We start from the raw sequence: 18305 nt of genomic DNA, 5'->3' as shown, positions 1-18305 counted from the left end.
GTCTGTAAAATTTTACAATTACTGAATTGAATTTGATTGTAGCAGTTGAAAATATGCATTGCTTATGCAATATTAAGGCGGATTTCGACCTATTCAACATGATACATGCTACAAGTTAAATGTAAACAACAATGGATATGATACTTGCGCGTTTTTTTAAATTTTGTTTTCACCTCAGCCACTACACAGTAATGTGCGATCGCGCACTGCTCCAACATATGTCTTGATGTTATTGTTTTTATAATCAATAATTTTGTTGTTCCATTATTCTGGTGAATTATGATAATCGTCAATAAATGATGTAGTTGCCCCAACATTGTGCTACACACGCCGCACCGATCCGCAAGCCATTGGATAAGGACAACATCGCTCAACAATACCAATTATGTCATAGAATGATACACTTCAATAAGCAAGAAGCATTGACTTGTAGCATGCATCAAATCGAATAGGTGGAATCCCGCCTTTAGTTAAGCCGTGGAACAATTTTTGAAGATAAATGCGTAACAGAAGAATAGCAATGCTTTAAATCAACAAGGTGGACAAACACATCAAACAAACTAGATGATTCTACGACGACATCGGCGAGCGCGGCCAAACGGTCGTCGAGCCAGACGAGCTTCTCGTCTGTTTTTATTCGAGCTTGGCTTCTGGAATATGAAAACAAACGAGATAAGCGCTCGTCTGCTTGTCTCGTCTGCTCTTCTCGTCTTCTGGGATAGGGTCCTATGTTTGTTGGGCGATTTTGGAATTCACGAAGAACACAGTGTGCGTTACGATTAGTTCTCCATTACTACGCATAGAAAACGAAAGGGAAAAAAGCTTAGCCTATAAATAGGGAACTGAGATCAGGCTCAGCCTCCTTTTATCACTATCGGTGATACAATACGCAGCAGCAGCAGAAATAAATTCCGTGTGAAATATCAAAAGTGTTTGAAGTATAAAACGCGTACTTTTCTTCCGTTTGGCACATACGGGTCGCCGAGAGTTCTTTCACCCAGTAACCCGGAAAAGTCCGACACAATGTTTTTTTTCGTATCTGGGTAATCTAAATTTTATATCATCAGGTTTTTGGTAGAAACATTAATAATTTTAAGTAGAATCAAGACACCGATCAGTTCTGCATTGCAAAATGTTTGCCTTTATATACTCGGAAAGTCGTCCGAAGACAAATTTGATGTACAATCTATATAAATATAAATGTAAGGCAAATGTGTTGCTAAGTGCGAAACCCGAGGAAGGAATCGTCCGATTTGAGCCATCTTTATTTTGATGTATTCGTCTCTGCCCGTATATCAATGTTCTGGAGAGAAAAATCGGAAAAAATTCGGAAAACTCTGAAGAAAGGTCGGAATTGAAAGTGGAAATGGATTTTCAGGTGAAATAACGCACTCCTATATCTTCTATCTATCTGTCTGATTCTTAAGGACCCGGAAACTACTGAACCGATCAAACATGAAAACTGGTAGGGGTTTTTGGGGCCGGGGAAGGTATTCGTGATAGTTTGAGACCCCTACACCTTCTCTAAGGGGGGGGCTGCCATACAAATTAAACACACATTTCTAAATTACTCGGGAATTAATCAAGCAAATGAACCGAAATTTGACATATGGAGGTTTTAGGGTGCAATAAATGATTCTATGGTGGTTAGACTCTCCAACCCCCTCTCTAATGGGGGGCTGCCATACAAACGAAACACAAAACTGCATAATTCGAGAACTAATCAAGCATATTTTGGGATGTGAGGGTTTTTGGGTATGATAAATGTTTCTATTATGGTATGACAACCCTCTGGAATGGAGAGGGGGTCCCATAAAAATATTACACATATTTCAACCAAAAATATTCCAACCAAACATGACAATTGATAATTTTCGGAAAACTCTGAAGGGAAAATTCGGAAAATTAAATTCCTCACAGGGTCGATTAGAAGATCAATCAATGAACAGTTTTGCGATTGGACCCATGAACTTGCTCATAGTAAGAAAACGTTAATGTTTGAAGGTATTGACAACAAAAAACAAATTTTGGTCGGGACGAAGTTTGCCGGGTCAGCTAGTATATATATATATATATATATATATATATATATATATATATTCTACCCATAGAACAATGTTATGATAAAAAGTTTAGAAATTTGTTCTAAAGAACTCATATCAAACAATTATTTTGGGCGGGACGAAGTTCGTCGGGTTTAAAATATAAGGATTAGATAAAAACCCGTTTTTTCATGGTCACCTTAATGTAACATAGCAAAAAAACTGATTAAAATACCTGAAGATACAACATTGTCGAACTATGTTTACCTCTATCTATAGAGGTCAACATTAAAATGGGCGCTCCAACATATGTACCAAGTTAGTTTTCGTCTAGACTCCAGAGAATAACGATCTTCGACAATGTTGTTTTTAGAGCTTTCTATCTAAGTTGCATAAGGGTAACCATCATGTAAAAAATGTTTTTTTCATCCAACTTTTATATTTCAAAATGTACATCAAAACTGTCTTCGGACGACTTTCGGAGCTTATCAAGACAAATTTTTATAATGCAGAACTTGTTAATATCTTAATCCTACCCAAAGTTATTGATATTTTTTTTACCCAAAAACTCATGGGGGTCTCCGTAGCCACATTGGTTGCGCATTCGCTTAGTAAGCGATCGATCGTGAGTTCAAAACTCAGGACCCTCATTGACCATCTTTGTGTTGTTACAGAATAGCTTCGTCCACGCAACAATCATCAGCGATGGAGATCGATCCACGGTCGAAATAAGATCGATTCATCCATACAACTGCTCTGCTCTGCAAGACACATCTGGCTGCTGTTCTATAAATAACTCAACAATGATCAATCAACTGTCTCCGCTGTCCGGTGGTCCAACTGGATAATGGAAGAACAGACAGAATACTCTTACGCCTAAATGGCTACTGTGTGAATGTACCATATGTAATGGTATGGTAATGAGCCTTAAATAAATAAATGGGATAGAAAAAAAGACTCATGATTTCGAATTTAGTTTACTAAAATACAAAAAATAACATAGTTTTGAAAATATCACATGTAGAGTCAAATATGCCCTTTCAAATACCGCTAAAGAACATTTTTATGTTTGTCCCAGAAAGAACGACATACAAATTAAGAGCGTATTTTTTAGGGAAACACATCGGAAACATTGAGTAGGATAAAGATATTGACAGTAAGATTTCTTCTGCATCGTAACCCCCAAAAGTCTTCTGAAGGCAGTTTGCATGTAGAATTTTGAATATAAAAGTTAGAGGAAACAATTCGTTTTTTTCATGGTGACCCCACTGCAACTTAGAACAAAAGCGCTAAATCGGTTGTATTAAAAGATAGAAAAAACTTAGTTCTACAAAGTCGATAAAATAACTGGGGCTATAACATTGTCGAACTATATTTACCTCTATCTACAAAGATAAAGGTGCTCATACATTGTTTGGCCGAAGCTAAATATTTGACTCTTCTTGGCAGATAAAATTTGATCAACGTGTACTGATCAAATATCGGTGTCTGGTATCAAAAAATGGTTCGAAGAACGTCTGACTGTTGATCGGTAGCGAAGATCCGGAGAAAAACCGTTAGGTCAACGAGAACGATCACAAACGTGTGGTTGGGGCCTTTAAACGGAAACCGAACGCCGCAGTTCGAGATGTGACTAAAAGTTGCATGTGAGCAAAACTTCTGTGCAGAATACCAAAACTCGAGTTGGACTACGTATGTTTGAGGTTCAGGAGTCCCAAAACTGTGACGAGAAACAGAATACGGTCGCACAAAGCCATGCCCGAAAGTTGTACGACCAGAAGTTAACGAAATCACACTGCTGTGTAATGGATGACGAGACTTATGTGAAGGCGGACTTCGACCAGATTTTAGGAAACCTGTATGTGACTGCCAAGTATAGGTTGGATGTTCTCGAGAACCTCCGGATAAAGAAGATATCGAAGTTTGCCAAGAAGTTCTTAACTTGGCAAGCGATGTGTACTTGCATCTTTTGTTACCGCAAGCACCATGAATGGACAGGTATATTTGGAAGAGTGTATTTAAAATCGGCTTCTCCCTCTCCTGAAGGCTCACTACAGTCCGACGATCTTTTGGCCGGTTTTGACATCATGCCACTACACGAAAGACGTGCCAGAGTGGTCTAAGGCGAATTGTGTAGATTTCGTGCTGAAAGATCTGAATCCCCCAAACACTCCGGAACTGCGCCCAATAGAAAAATACTGGGCCATTCTGAAGGGACACCTTCTAAAATGACCTGAAGTGATGAAGAATGTAGAAGAGATGAGGAAAGCATGGATTAATATGCAAAAAACTGTCGATTCTGGGGTTGTTCAGAACTTATGGCTGGGGTTAAGGACAAGGTTCACGGATTCGGATATAAAGGCGAAATAAATTAAACGAATGATACCAAAACTAACTTTAATTGTTTTTTTTACTCTCAGAAAATTTGGTGATAATCTTGAGCTTGGGCTTGGGTAGACTGTACAATTCGTAGTTGCTCTCCGTGATTGACCTGACCCAATCAAATTGCACAAAGAACACACAGAACGACGCTTAGGACTAGCAAATCATTCTCGTTGTGCGTTTTTCGGCGATTCAAGCTTTAAATGGTCATTAACGACGCCTGCCACGTCCTTACAGTCACCAGGGTAAGGGAAGGAATGTTAGTATGATATTCGCCGTCCGAAGGCCAGAAGGGTCTCCTCTATAGCGTGGTTCCCTAGCGAATATCATGGGAGGGATTATTGCTAGTGGGAAGAGGTATGAATCAAGATTCACTGAGGTAAGTGATGTGATTATGTAAATGCTAACTATCAACCAAACGACGAAACGAAATTGCGAAAATATTATGTTTCACAACATTCATCACGTGTTGAATGCGCATCTTTTTTTTTAGAAAATTATTCTTGGGAAACCTGACAAGGTAACCCAAAAAATTCTTTCAAAATTAATCGAACTGACAATATATTTCGTTATTTGTCGTGCCTACTCTTCATCAAACTCTCATCGGCGGAAATTATTCTTTGGAAACTTCAAAAGGTAACCGGAAAAAACCTTCTAAAATTAATCGATCCGGAGGTTTCGGTTTCGTTATCTATTGTGCCTACTCTTGATGGAACTTCAATCGCGGTGGGAGAAAATTATTCTTGGGAAACCTGACAAGGTAACAGAGAAAATTAATATTAATCGGATCGGGGATATATAATATTTCGATATTTATCGTGCGTGCGTTTCATCAGACTCCAATCGCGACGGCAAAAACTATTCTTGGGAACCTGACAAGCTAACCGAGGAATTATTTCTAAAACTAATCGAACCGACGATACATATCGAAACTTGACTAGGTAACCGAGAAAATTCTTCTAAAATTATTCTGACCGGCAATATATTCCCTATGTTATATTATTTATCGTACCTACTTTATATTGAACTCTAATCGCGACGGCGGTAAAGATTTGAGGAATTAAAATATTTAACAATTAAATAATTTAAATAATGCGTATGGAAAAAAACTAATCTGTCGCCAAAGTTCTAAAGCAGGGAAATAATGGATTTTTATGTGACGGTATTCCGGTATGTTGACTAAGCTTCACTAATTTCTAAAAAAAATTGGTGATAATCGAATAAAAACTCACATTTTGAGAATGGATTTTGTGTGTGCGGATTGTAAACGGTACACCCTTCAGTATCGACAAGGCAGTGGAGGAGAAAATGCTGTTTTTAATGTATTTCTGTATTTCTCTGGCAACAATAATAATTATGGTCCCGGATTCTTTCTGCCGGTTCAGTTCTTACAGCCCGTAATATTCAGTACAGACACAAATGAACTTTGCAGTGCAACCATTTGGAGCATGAAAAGCAATTGTCCCCAATAATCACAATCCTACGTCAAGCTTCTATCCGTGCCTCTAGACCCCACATAAAAACTAAATAAATAAATAAATCTTCAATTAACTGTTTATTATAATTTTTATAAAAAAGTTTTTATACGTAATCTTTCGTAACAACGTTCAATACAAATTTCTCTATTTTCATATGGGCAGTCATAGCGAGTCTACCACAAATAGTGGACATGCACCGTAGATTTTTCAAATGACAATACATTGAAAAAAAAAATCCATCAGATAACCTTCAAGATTCCCATGACAGCTCTGATATTATTGTTCAAAAACATCTGAGTAAAACGGCAATGGTAAGTCCCACATTAAGAATGTACGAATTTCAGGATGATCACCAATCGAAAACAAAAATTTTGGAAAAGTGGTGATTTATTTTTCAACATAGTCTTCTTTTAACTCGATACACTTGATCTAGCAATGTTCCAACTTCTTCAATCCATCTGAAAAATACGTTTCCTCGAGGTCTGCAAAGTAGGCCTCCGTGGCGGCGATGACCTCTGGGTGGCACCACAAGCTCTAATATTAACCTGGCTGATATCGCATGTTATGCCTCACATATCCCAAACATATCCCACCTTTTTTATGCATATACTTGATGCACACACACCCACGTTACCCATATCCAGTCATACAGGAAAAAGCATCGCCCCATTTGACTTACCAACGGCAACGAAAGAGCGTGTTGGGTGATTCCTCCGTAATAGATGTCGCACAACCTCCTTATTCTACTCAAATTTCTGCCTGGCGAGTGACTTTTTTGAGTTTGGAAACAAAAAATAGTCGCACGGGGCCAAATCTGTGGAATACGGTGGATGGGGCAGCAGTTCGTAGTGCAATTCGACCGTGGCGAAGGTGGAGGTGTGAGCCGGTGCGTTGTCATGGTGGAAGAGCACCTTTTTCATCGCCAAATGGGGCCGTTTTTTCTGTAATTCGGCGTCGAATCGGCCCAAAAATTCGGCATAAAGGGTGTGTCACATCAAATTGCATCACGGAAAAAACGCTGTAGAAATTCGCCCAGTAGACCGATCCTTTTGAAAATTTTAGACAGTAAAATAAAAACTATTAAACAACTTTTGGCATTTTCTTTTTATTCATACTTTGAGCCCAAGCCCGTATGCTCGCACCTTCCTCTTTACCCCGTCCATAAGGTTCTGTACAACGTCAGGTTGTAGTTTTTTTTTTAACAGAAATTCATGTTCTCTTGAAGTCCGCCTCCGATTTGACAACTTTTGGGTTCTTCCGGAGGGCCTGCTTCATAATCGCCCAATATCTATTGGGCGAAGCTTCGGCGCGTTGGGCGGGTTCATTTCCTTTGGCACGAAGGTGACCCCGTTGGCTTCGTACCACTCCAACACGTCTCTTGAATAGTGGCACGAAGCGAGATCCGGCCAGAAGATGGTCGGGCCCTCGTGCTGCTTCAATAGTGGTAGTAAGCGCATCTGTAGGCACTCCTTAAGGTAAACATGCCCGTTTACCGTGCCGGTCTTCACGAAGGGGGCGCTCCGCTTTCCGCAAGAGCAGATCGCTTGCCACACCATGTACTTTTTGGCAAACTTGCATAGTTTCTGCTTGCGTATCTCCTCCGGAACGCTGAATTTGTCCTTTGCGGAGAAGAACAAAAGGGCCCGGCAGCTGACGAAAGTCCGCTTTGACGTAGGTTTCGTCGTCCATTACCAGGCAATGCGGCTTCGTCAGCATTTCGGTGTACAGCTTCCGGGCTTGCGTCTTCCCCACCATGTTTTGCCTTTCGTCGCGGTTAGGAGCCTTCTGAACCTTGTATGTACGAAGGTCCTCCCGCTGCTTGGTCCGCTGGACGAATGAACTTGACAAATTCAGCTTATTGGCGACATCCCGGACCGAACTTCTCGGATCACGTCTAAACTGCTTAACTACGCGCTTGTGATCTTTTTCACTGACGGAGCATCCATTTTTGCTGTTCTTCACCTTACGGTCGATGGTTAGGTTCTCGAAGGATCGTTTTAGTACTCTGCTGACCGTGAATTGGACGATTCCCAGCATCTTACCGATGTCCCGATATGACAACTCCGGATTCTCGAAATGAGTGCACAGGATTAATTCACGACGCTCTTTTTCGTTCGACGACATTTTTCTAAATTTACGAAAAATTGACAGTGAAGCATGGCCAACGTGATCTATACACTCTTATCTGATTATAAGCGAAAGCTGAAGATATAATTCCTAAAAATTAAATTTCTACAGCGTTTTTTCCGTGATGCAATTTGATGTGACACCCCCTTTAGTAGAACCCTGTGACCGTTTTGCCCTTCTCGAGGTAGTCGATGTAGATCACACCTTGTGAATCCCAGAAAACGGTGGCCATCACCTTTCCGGCCGATAGGACAGTCTTCGCCTTCTTCGGAGCACGTTCGCCGGGTGAAATCCTTTGTTTCGACTGTTCCTTGGCGTGTATCAGTGGATCCATGTTTCGTCGACGGTTACGAAACGACGCAGAAACTTCTTTGGATTGCGCTTAAACAGCGTCAAACACTGCTCTGAAGTGGTCTCACGGTTGCGGCACCCATTGCTCCGACAGCTTTCTCATTACCAAAATTTCATGCAGGATATGATCCACGCGGTGTTTTGAGATGCCTACTGTTTTAGCTATCTCGCGCAATCGGCGGTCTGCCAATACGAGATTGTGGATTTTTGTCACGTTATCCTTCGTGGTAGCCGTTTTCGGGGCCCCTGGGCGTGGCTGATCAAAAACTGACGTGCGACCACGTTGAAAGTCGTTGTTAACGCGTTACGTAATTTATGGAACTATTACTGCTTGAAATCATTGTTATCGATATTGTATCGCCGGATGTTTCAATAATTGCCTGTGTAGTAGTTTTCCCGCATTACTATAAAAAGCCAAACTGCACAGTAGTCGATCTCTTAGTGGTGAATAAATTCGCATACGCATCACACCGAATATCGTAGTACATACTTATACTCGGCGGAGCAATAAAGCTAAGTATTTTCGCAACGCTAATCTAGAGTACTTATTTCCTATTTCGCAAAACCCGAAGAATCGCGGTTACATTAGTTTTTGGTCCTTCGAACCGGATAAAAGACTCTGTTGGAAATAGTACTCGTGATTAGCTATCGGTCGGTTCGGAGTGATATAGTGATAAATCGTATTCTGTGGATCACATGTGTGATCAAATATCGACTGTCTGAAGAACTGTCTAAAAAAACTAAAGTGATAGAAGTAGAAAGAAAAAATTGAAAAAGTGAACTTGAAAATTGTACAGTTAAAACGAAGTGTTCAACCAGAAAACTGTAAACTGTACCCGTGGTTGTGTATTGCGGAGAATCCTCAAAATTACGGAGTGGCGCGTTCCATCTATATTGCAAAAGTTGTCGTGCAACAGGCGTGTGTATCATCATTTCCCATCTATTGTTACACCCGAACGGCTTGGTTTGGGTAGCGTGGCTGGACAGCGTGCTCAATACCGTAGCGTGTTGCGGTTTGGTTCGACGCGATAATCTGCGAGACTGTAGGTACAATTCTCGCGTAACTTTTGAAAAGGTCCAATGTAACATTTTCGTCAACTCGAGAAAAACGAAGTTGAAGACCCGAACATTAATCTGCGAATTGTATTGAAAGGTATCGATCTCTATCGCTACTTTCACCACTAGCAGTCAAGAATAACTCTGAAAAATCAATCGTAACTGTTGTTCAGTGATTTGAGCTCAAATTTGAAGCCTAGGAACGAAAAATGTTACATTGGACGTTTTGACTGCCGCGTTTGCACATTGGACATATTACGTTGCACGATGCGAATCTGAAACTAACTACTAAACAGCAATTCAAATATCAGTATTTCGTTCTAAAGACATATTATTGTTGTTATCACTCGTTGAATTGCACTGAAATCGCTAACAACGCCTGTAAGAAACAAAAACCCAAAACGACCGAAGTACGACTTTGTGTTGTTTTGACTGCTTTGTTACTTCGGACGTTCCGAGCGTCGGAGGAAAGTGGCGTCCGAAGTAACAGCCGAGTGCTTAAAATACGAATCTGCACATTGGATATTTTTTGTATCGGCGATAAAAAGATGAAGAAGATAGATACATGTATTAGAGGCGAATGAACTGCAAAGTTTAAAGCCTCTTAAAAACAAAGAAAGAAAGAAGATACATGAACTAAGAGCGTGCATCCATTAACTCGATTTGTTTACTTTTGTTACATAGGACCTATTCAAAAGTTAAGCGAGAATTGCATGATTTTTTAAGGAATTACTGAATACTAACCAACCGGCTGGATCACTGATTTTTGCATAACGAATGAAAAAATTAAGGTGAGATTTTTCTGAAAAGGTTGCATAGTTTGGTTGGCATTTGACAGACACGTGGAGTCTATTGTTCTAGCGCTATTGTTGCAGTGGAATCTATTGTTCTAGTGTATTGTATGTAATCCATTGTTCCAGCGATATTGTTGTAGTGAACTCTATTGTTCGATAAAAGCAATGGCTTCCGATTTGAGAAGGCTTACAAAACAAGAGCGTTTTTGTTCAGATTCACTTAAAACGCTTGACCGCGTGATACAAAATTATTCGATAGATACTGATAAGGACAAGCTTGAAGTTTGGAAGGAAAGATTAGAAAATATTTTCCAGCAGTTTGTAGAAATTAAACTTGAATTAGAGCTTTTGGAAGAAGATGATGAAGACGAACAAACGAAAGAGTTAGATGTTATAAAACAGAATGCACGTGCGGAATTCGAGCTCAATTATTTGAAATTGAAGAGTTTTCTTGTTTCTGAAATTGGAAGGATCAAACACTGTGACGAACAAAGAGCCAACAATCAAATTAATCATTCGTCTGTGTTATTACAATCTCGCGTCAAATTGCCCGAGATTAAGCTGCCTCATTTTGACGGTTCAATAAAAGAATGGATGACATTCAGAGATGCATTTATGTCCCTTATCGAATCAAATAATCATCTTACTAACATCGAAAAATTTTCATACCTGATATCCTCATTGTCTAGAGATGCAAAGCGTGTGGTTGAGGCTATAGAAATAACCTCAGACAACTATTCAATAGCATGGGAGCTATTGCAACGTCGGTATGAAAATAAATATCTGATTGTTAAATCATATGTAGAATCTCTTTTCGCTGTGGAGCCTTTGCGAAGGGAATGCTATGAGTCGCTGAATCGTCTCGTCGACGAATACGAAAGAAATCTCAGAATGCTTGAGAAGGCAGGGGAATCTCCAGTTGAGTGGAGTACACTGTTAGTATTTATGCTGTCCTCTCGTCTCGATTCCGCTACATTGCGTTACTGGGAGACGCATAGAAAATCATCTAGCGTTCCAACCTATACAGAACTTATCGATTTTTTACACGACCACATCCTAGTTCTTCAGTCTGTTGCTGCCTCGAAGGCGCGATCAAATGATACGTATCGCCCCAGTGCTACGTCTCGTTCTAGTACTACAACAATTATGAAACCATCATCGGTTAATTCAGCAGTCACTAACCTACACAAATCATGTCCGTTTTGCAAGCAATCGACACATTCTCCCTTCCAATCCGAACTATTTCGAAAAATGTCTCAAACACAACGGTTTGAAGCCACCAAGAAAAATGCTCTTTGCATAAACTGCCTCTCATCGTCACATATCGTCAAAAACTGCACTAGCGGAGCATGTCGGATATGCAACCAAAAACATCATACAATGTTACACTACCAACGTTTACCTATACCGCCAAACCAATCGAATAAATCTCAACCTTCGAAATATATTACGTCTGATACAGTAATTCAGAATAGAAACTTACAACCTTTGCAATTGTACAATCCGCAGTCGCGTACTGAGAACCAAACCCCCACAACACCCGCCATTCCTACACAACCAACTACTTCGACAAGTTATCTTTCGATGCCTTTTGATAATAAACAGCATCCAATTAACTCAACCGTAATACTATCGACGGCACTCGTCAAGGTTCTTGACCCTTCAGGATATTTCGTGATGGCACGCGCTCTCCTGGATTCAGGATCACAATTGAATTTCATTTCGGAACAATTAATTCGGAAACTGCACGTAAAGCGAATCAAGGAATTCGTGCCAATCAGTGGTATTGGTTTATCGTCTACCGCATCCTAATACTCAACAATCGTTCGAGTTCAATCGCATCGAGCAGACGTGGATGCTACCTGGAAATTTAACATCTTACCAAAAATTACGATGGAATTGCCACATCAAAAGATTGATATTTCTCATCTTGATATTCCAACTGATATTGTTCTCGCTGATCCTTTATTTAACGAAAGGAGCAAAATCGATTTAATTATTGGAGTAGAAATATTTTATGACCTATTACGAGATGGTCAAATTAAATTTGGTCCAAACCAACCTCTGCTGCAGAACACCGCTTTAGGTTGGATTGTTTCTGGAAGGGTTAGTAGTCAACACATACAGCCATCTATAGCGAATGTTGCTCATGAGAGTATTCCGTTTATCGAACAACAATTGGTACGATTTTGGGAAATCGAATCGTGTCAAACGAAGAGTGTGTTATCTAGAGAAGAATCTCTCTGCGAAGAACACTTCGCCAAAACGACAGCACGAGACTCTTCTGGTCGTTTCGTCGTAGCTTTACCCAAGAAGGAAGCTGTTATCTCCCGCATTGGAAATTCCAAGAATATTGCCAGTCGTCGCTTTATGTCTCTTGAACGCCGTCTCCTCTCCAATCCCGAATTGAAGGAAGCTTATTCGAAGTTTATCCATGAGTATGCACAGTTGGGTCACATGAAATTGATCGATGATGCTAATGAACCTGGACAATCTATTCTTACCTACTACATTCCCCATCACTGTGTCGTGAAACCTGATAGTATAACGACAAAACTGCGTGTTGTTTTTGACGCTTCCTGTTCGTCAGACACGGGAGTTTCACTCAATGATGCACTTATGGTTGGACCTCAGGTAAAAGACGATTTACTGAGTATTATTTTGAGATTTCGCATACCACAGTTTGCTATTATCGCCGATATTGAGAAGATGTATAGGCAAATTCTCGTAGCAGAAGCTGATCAACCGTTACAACGTATTGTGTGGAGAGATTCGCCAACTCAGCCGCTTCAAACGTATCAATTGACAACGGTCACTTATGGTACCTCTGCAGCTCCATATCTTGCAACAAAATGTCTGCAAAAATTAGGAGAAGATGGATCAATAATTTATCCAGAAGCCGCAGTGATAATTCGCAACGATGTATATATGGATGATTTGCTAAGCGGTGCAGATAGCATCAACAAGGGGAAAGAACTGTGCAGTCAACTAATTGAACTGGCAAATTCTGCTGGTCTTCAGTTTCGCAAATGGGCTTCCAATAGCCACGAAATATTAGAATCAATCCCAATACACCTGAGGGATGAACGCACTCTTTTTGAACTTGATTCTTCATGCGCATCGATAAAGACCCTTGGTCTAAAATGGGACATATTATCAGACAAATTTCTTTTCGAGATTCCAAAGCACAGTCGAAATTTGCCACTTACAAAACGTGTTGTTCTCTCGGACATTGCACGACTGTTCGACCCTCTGGGGCTAGTAGGCCCAGTAGTTATTGAAGCTAAATTATTCATGCAAGAACTTTGGAAGGAAGGGAATGACTGGGACGATTCACTGAATGATAATTACCATCTTCGATGGATAAACTTCTGCAACAATCTTAGTGATCTAGCGAAGCTAGAAATTCCACGTTGGATGAAGACGTCATTTACCAACGAGTGCACGGAATATCATGGATTTTGTGATGCATCAGAACGAGCGTATGGTGCATGTATCTACGTTCGCACAATCTCGTCAGACGGTTCCATATATGTACGCTTATTGACTGCGAAGTCCAAGGTCGCCCCAATTGGAAAAACTAAGAAGGACACAACTGTATGTCTTCCTCGTCTTGAGCTTTGCGCAGCCCTTCTACTTAGTCACCTTTACGAAAAGGTCCAATCTTGCATAAAAATGAAGGTAAAGACCTTCTTCTGGACGGATTCAACAATAGTCCTCCATTGGATATCCGGCAGTCCATCTCGCTGGAAAACATTTGTTGGCAATCGTGTTTCCGAAATCCAGCGAATTACCGTCAACAGTGTTTGGGCACACGTGCCAGGCATAGAAAACCCTGCGGACGTAATTTCCCGCGGAATGTCACCTGAACAATTCTCGCGTAACTTTTGAAAAGGTCCAATGTAACATTTTCGTCAACTCGAGAAAAACGAAGTTGAAGACCCAAACATTATCCCGCGAATTGTCTTAAAAGCTTTCGATCTTTATCGCTTCTTTCACCACTAGCAGTCAAGAATAACTCTGAAAAATCAATCGTAACTGTTGTTCCGTGATTTGAGATTAAAGTTGAAGACTAGGAGCGAAAAATGTTACATTGGACCTTTTGACTGCCCGCATTTGCACATTGGACATATTACGTTGCACGATAAGAATTTGAAAGTAACTACTAAACAACAATCCAAATAACAGCATTTCATTCTAAAGGCAGATTATTATTGATATCACTCGTCGAATTGCACTAAAATCGGTAACAACACCTGTAAGAAACAAAAACTCAACACGACCGAAGTACGACTTCGTATTGTTTTGACTGCTTTGTTACTTCGGACCAAGACGGGTCTATGGTACTAGGTGAGGCCGTTTCGTCACTAAGTTGGTTAGGGGAGCGGTATATGAAAACAGTACGGAAGAAAGCAGAAGGGGAATTATTGGCTTGAAGCGTGAAAGAGACAGACTGATCAGGAACGAGCTTCGGCACTAGCGTATTGTGTTTTGTTTACAAACAAAACACAGTAGACTTCCAAGATGGCTGAAGAGTTTTAGCAAGTTTGCCCACCTTAGGATATACTTCTACGCGCCTTGCTTCGGACGTTTCGGGCGTCGGAGAAAAGAGGCGTCCGAAGTAACAGCCGGGCGCATAAAATCCGAATCTGTACATTGGATATTTTTTGTATCGGCGGTAAAAAGATGAAGAACATAGATACGTGAACGATTGTTTTTGTAATACATTCAATGATTGAAAACTAATAGCGTGCATCTATTAACTCGATTTGTTTACATTTGTTACATAGGACCTTTTCAAAAGTTACGCGAGAATTGAAGGAATTCACTATTTGGTGGAACGGTCCTCCATGGCTTTCGCAATCGCCTCGTTTTTGGCCTCCGCTCACTCGTCAAACTGGAGACAACTTCCCTCCAAATGAATTGGAGGAACGATGTGTATTTCTTTACGCCCAAACGAAACCTCCAAATGAGATTTTTTCGTTGTATTCGTCATTCACAAAATTGACACGTGTGGTTGCATTGTTGCAAAGATTTATTCATAATATTCATAATATTCAAAACATATTATCGACTTCCGAGATAAATAATGCCACCCACTTACTCGTAAAAATTGCTCAATCTGAATGTTTCGCTCAAGATATCGCTCAAATCAGACGCTATGGACAAGTTAAAGCTAACTCCTGTCTGAAATCACTCTATCCAATAATTGTAGATGGAATATTGCGTGTTGGTGGCCGGCTGCGCAATGCTCCAGTCTCTTATAATCAACGACATCCGATGGTGCTCCCAGCTAAACACCCTCTCACTGCAATTGTGATGGCATATTATCATAAAAAATTTCTACACGCGGGACCACAATTGCTCACAGCCGTTGTTCGTCAGAGATTTTGGCCGCTTCGTATTCGGAATACAGCTCGTCAAATTGTTCACAGTTGCATCAATTGCTTCCGGAGCAAGCCAAAGATTTTAGAACAACTGATGGGAGAATTACCCCCTGAGCGTGTAACGCCAACGTTTCCATTCATAAGAACGGGAGTGGACTTATGTGGACCTTTTCATTATCGCCCAAATCGGAGAGCCACTCCGATAAAATGTTATGTAGCAGTGTTTGTCTGCCTTGTTACCAAGGCAATTCACATTGAATGTGTCGCGGATCTGTCCACCAATGCATTTATCGCCGCCTTAAAGCGCTTCGTAGCTCGAAGAGGGAAACCGGAAACAATCGAATGCGACAATGCACTCAATTTCAAAGGCGCACAGCGAGAACTCCAGGAGCTTAACAAATTATTTATGTCCCAACAACACCGAGAGCTCGTAGTCAACACTTGCGTAAACGACAACATAAATTTTAAATTCATTCCTCCTAGATCGCCAAATTTTGGTGGGATCTGGGAAGCGGCTGTGAAATCCCTGAAAAAACATCTTCGAAGTACTATAGGCAACATAATTCTCTCAATGGACGAATTGCTTACCATACTTGCTCAAATTAAGAGTTGCTTCAATTCTCGGCCACTTACACAGCTCACTACAGATCCAAATGACTTGGAAGTTCTTACTCCTGGGCATTTTTTAGTACATCGCAATCTGACAGCCATACAAGAACCTAGTCTTGAGACCGAACCATCAAATCGACTAGACCGTTGGCAACAAACCCAAGAGTATGTTCGCAGAATATGGAAGCAGTGGCAGGCGGAATATTTATCCGGTTTACAACCACGAACGCGATGGACACGTCAACGTAACAACATTGAGCAAAACACCATGGTATTGCTGAAGGACGACAATCTTCCTCCACTCAAATGGAGATATGGACGAGTTCTACATGTTTTCAAGGGAACGGACAACAATGTGCGTGTTGTAACAGTACGCACGAAGGATGGTGAATTTCGCCGAAGCATCTCCAAGATCTGCATCTTACCTATACAACAGCCTACGCAGTCATCGAGTGGCAAGGCCACTGAATCAGACGCAGAAATATAAAACGTCAACGATCGCAGGATACCACTGCGCAACGCTGGGAGGTCTGAGGGCCTTCCATCCGTGTAAGTCTTGTTAATTTAATAAATTATGAAAAAACTAATAGAATGTTCCATCTTCCATCGGTCGACGATCGTTTGCTCCAACCCACAACCAAGAGCAACCCCCCAATTGAGAACCAGGCAATAAGGTGCTGCCCTGCTGAGGTGGAACTGTTGCAATATCATCAGAGTAAACTGGAGCAGATACACTTTTCAATCTTCATTCGCACAAATCAGGATCATCGTCCTAAGGTTTAGGACCCGTGGAGGCCGGTTGCCTCCATCCAGTTAAGTGTTGTTTTAATGCTTCATTACTGTTTAAAAAGCCGCCCATGTTTTATTCCAGTATAATCCAGCAACGACGAGCGATGGTACCAAGGGCTCCAGCGTTAATGGTCCAGGACGAAGAAAATCCACCGCTTGATGAATCCCGCTAACCAAACTGCCAAGGTCCATTCATAGGCAACCGAGTGTTCGGAGAAGGAGCCACACCCAGGAGACACACACGATTTGAAGAAGGAGTCAAACCCAGAAGACGATGAACCGATGGAACCCGAAATCACTTGCAAGCAGTAACCAGAATACGAAGAAAGGAGGAGAAGCAGAATTTTAAAAGAAACGTTTACACTCAGTTACTAGAAATGAATTAAGTGGAACTGAAGTATACCGTGAATTTAGACAGATAGATAATTTATAATTGAATTGTTAAAAAGACGCCTTTTTAACGGTGGCCGGCATGTTAACGCGTTACGTAATTTATGGAACTATTACTGCTCGAAATCATTGTTATCGATATTGTATCGCTGGATGTTTCAATAATTGCCTGTGTAGTAGTTTTCCCGCATTACTATAAAAAGCCAAACTGCACAGTAGTCGATCTCTTAGTGGTGAATAAATTCGTATACGCATCACACCGAATATCGTAGTACATACTTATACTCGGCGGAGCAATAAAGCTAAGTATTTTCGCAACGCTAATCTAGAGTACTTATTTCCTATTTCGCAAAACCCGAAGAATCGCGGTTACAGTCGTTAAGCCAATTTTTGACGGTCGCCATCGAAGGGGAAGAGTCACCGTATGTAGCATCCACGCGCTTCTTGATTCCGCTGCGCGATTTCCCTTCCAAAAACAAGAATCGTATCACCGACCGATATTGCTCTTTTTCCATTTTTCTAGAACCCGCGGACACAGTCTCTTGCTTCATTCTGGAAGTCATCTTACTGTTAACTCCTAAAGCCTGTTTCAGTTATAATTTGGTCGCACATTTCTCAGCATAGAAATAAATAATTTCCCTATATCGACCCTCTCTTTTGGTCATTACTTAGCTGTAAGCACATTCCCAGCTGTATTTAACAATGTGGAAGATAGATTTGAACCTGATCTATCGGATTTCATAGCAAACTCGAATTGGAACGTTTTTACAGTTGAGTCATTAACTAAAGAGAAAGTTGATGAAGAGAAATCGATCAAATCACTTAAACCCCTTTCCTTCTAAGCCCCTTAATTTGTTAATTTGCAGATAAATTTGCCCGTAGGTTGATGATTTGTCATGG

At 40.8% G+C, this 18305-nt stretch overlaps 1 protein-coding gene across 1 annotated transcript; it reads left to right on the top strand.

The window, feature by feature from the left end:
* The first annotated feature begins 12123 nt into the window (after positions 1 to 12123).
* On the top strand, positions 12124 to 17175 carry LOC129766786 (uncharacterized). The gene is made up of 3 exons (XM_055767382.1): positions 12124 to 12864; positions 12913 to 13827; positions 17098 to 17175. Exons 1-3 carry the CDS (start codon positions 12124 to 12126, stop codon positions 17173 to 17175), a joined length of 1734 nt encoding a protein of 577 aa, XP_055623357.1.
* The last annotated feature ends 1130 nt before the right edge of the window (positions 17176 to 18305 follow it).

This window comes from Toxorhynchites rutilus, chromosome 2, assembly GCF_029784135.1.
Source record: "Toxorhynchites rutilus septentrionalis strain SRP chromosome 2, ASM2978413v1, whole genome shotgun sequence".
NCBI classification, from domain to species: Eukaryota; Metazoa; Arthropoda; class Insecta; order Diptera; family Culicidae; genus Toxorhynchites; species Toxorhynchites rutilus.
Note: the sequence above shows the minus strand (reverse complement) of the source record. Positions and strands in the feature narration are given on the sequence as shown.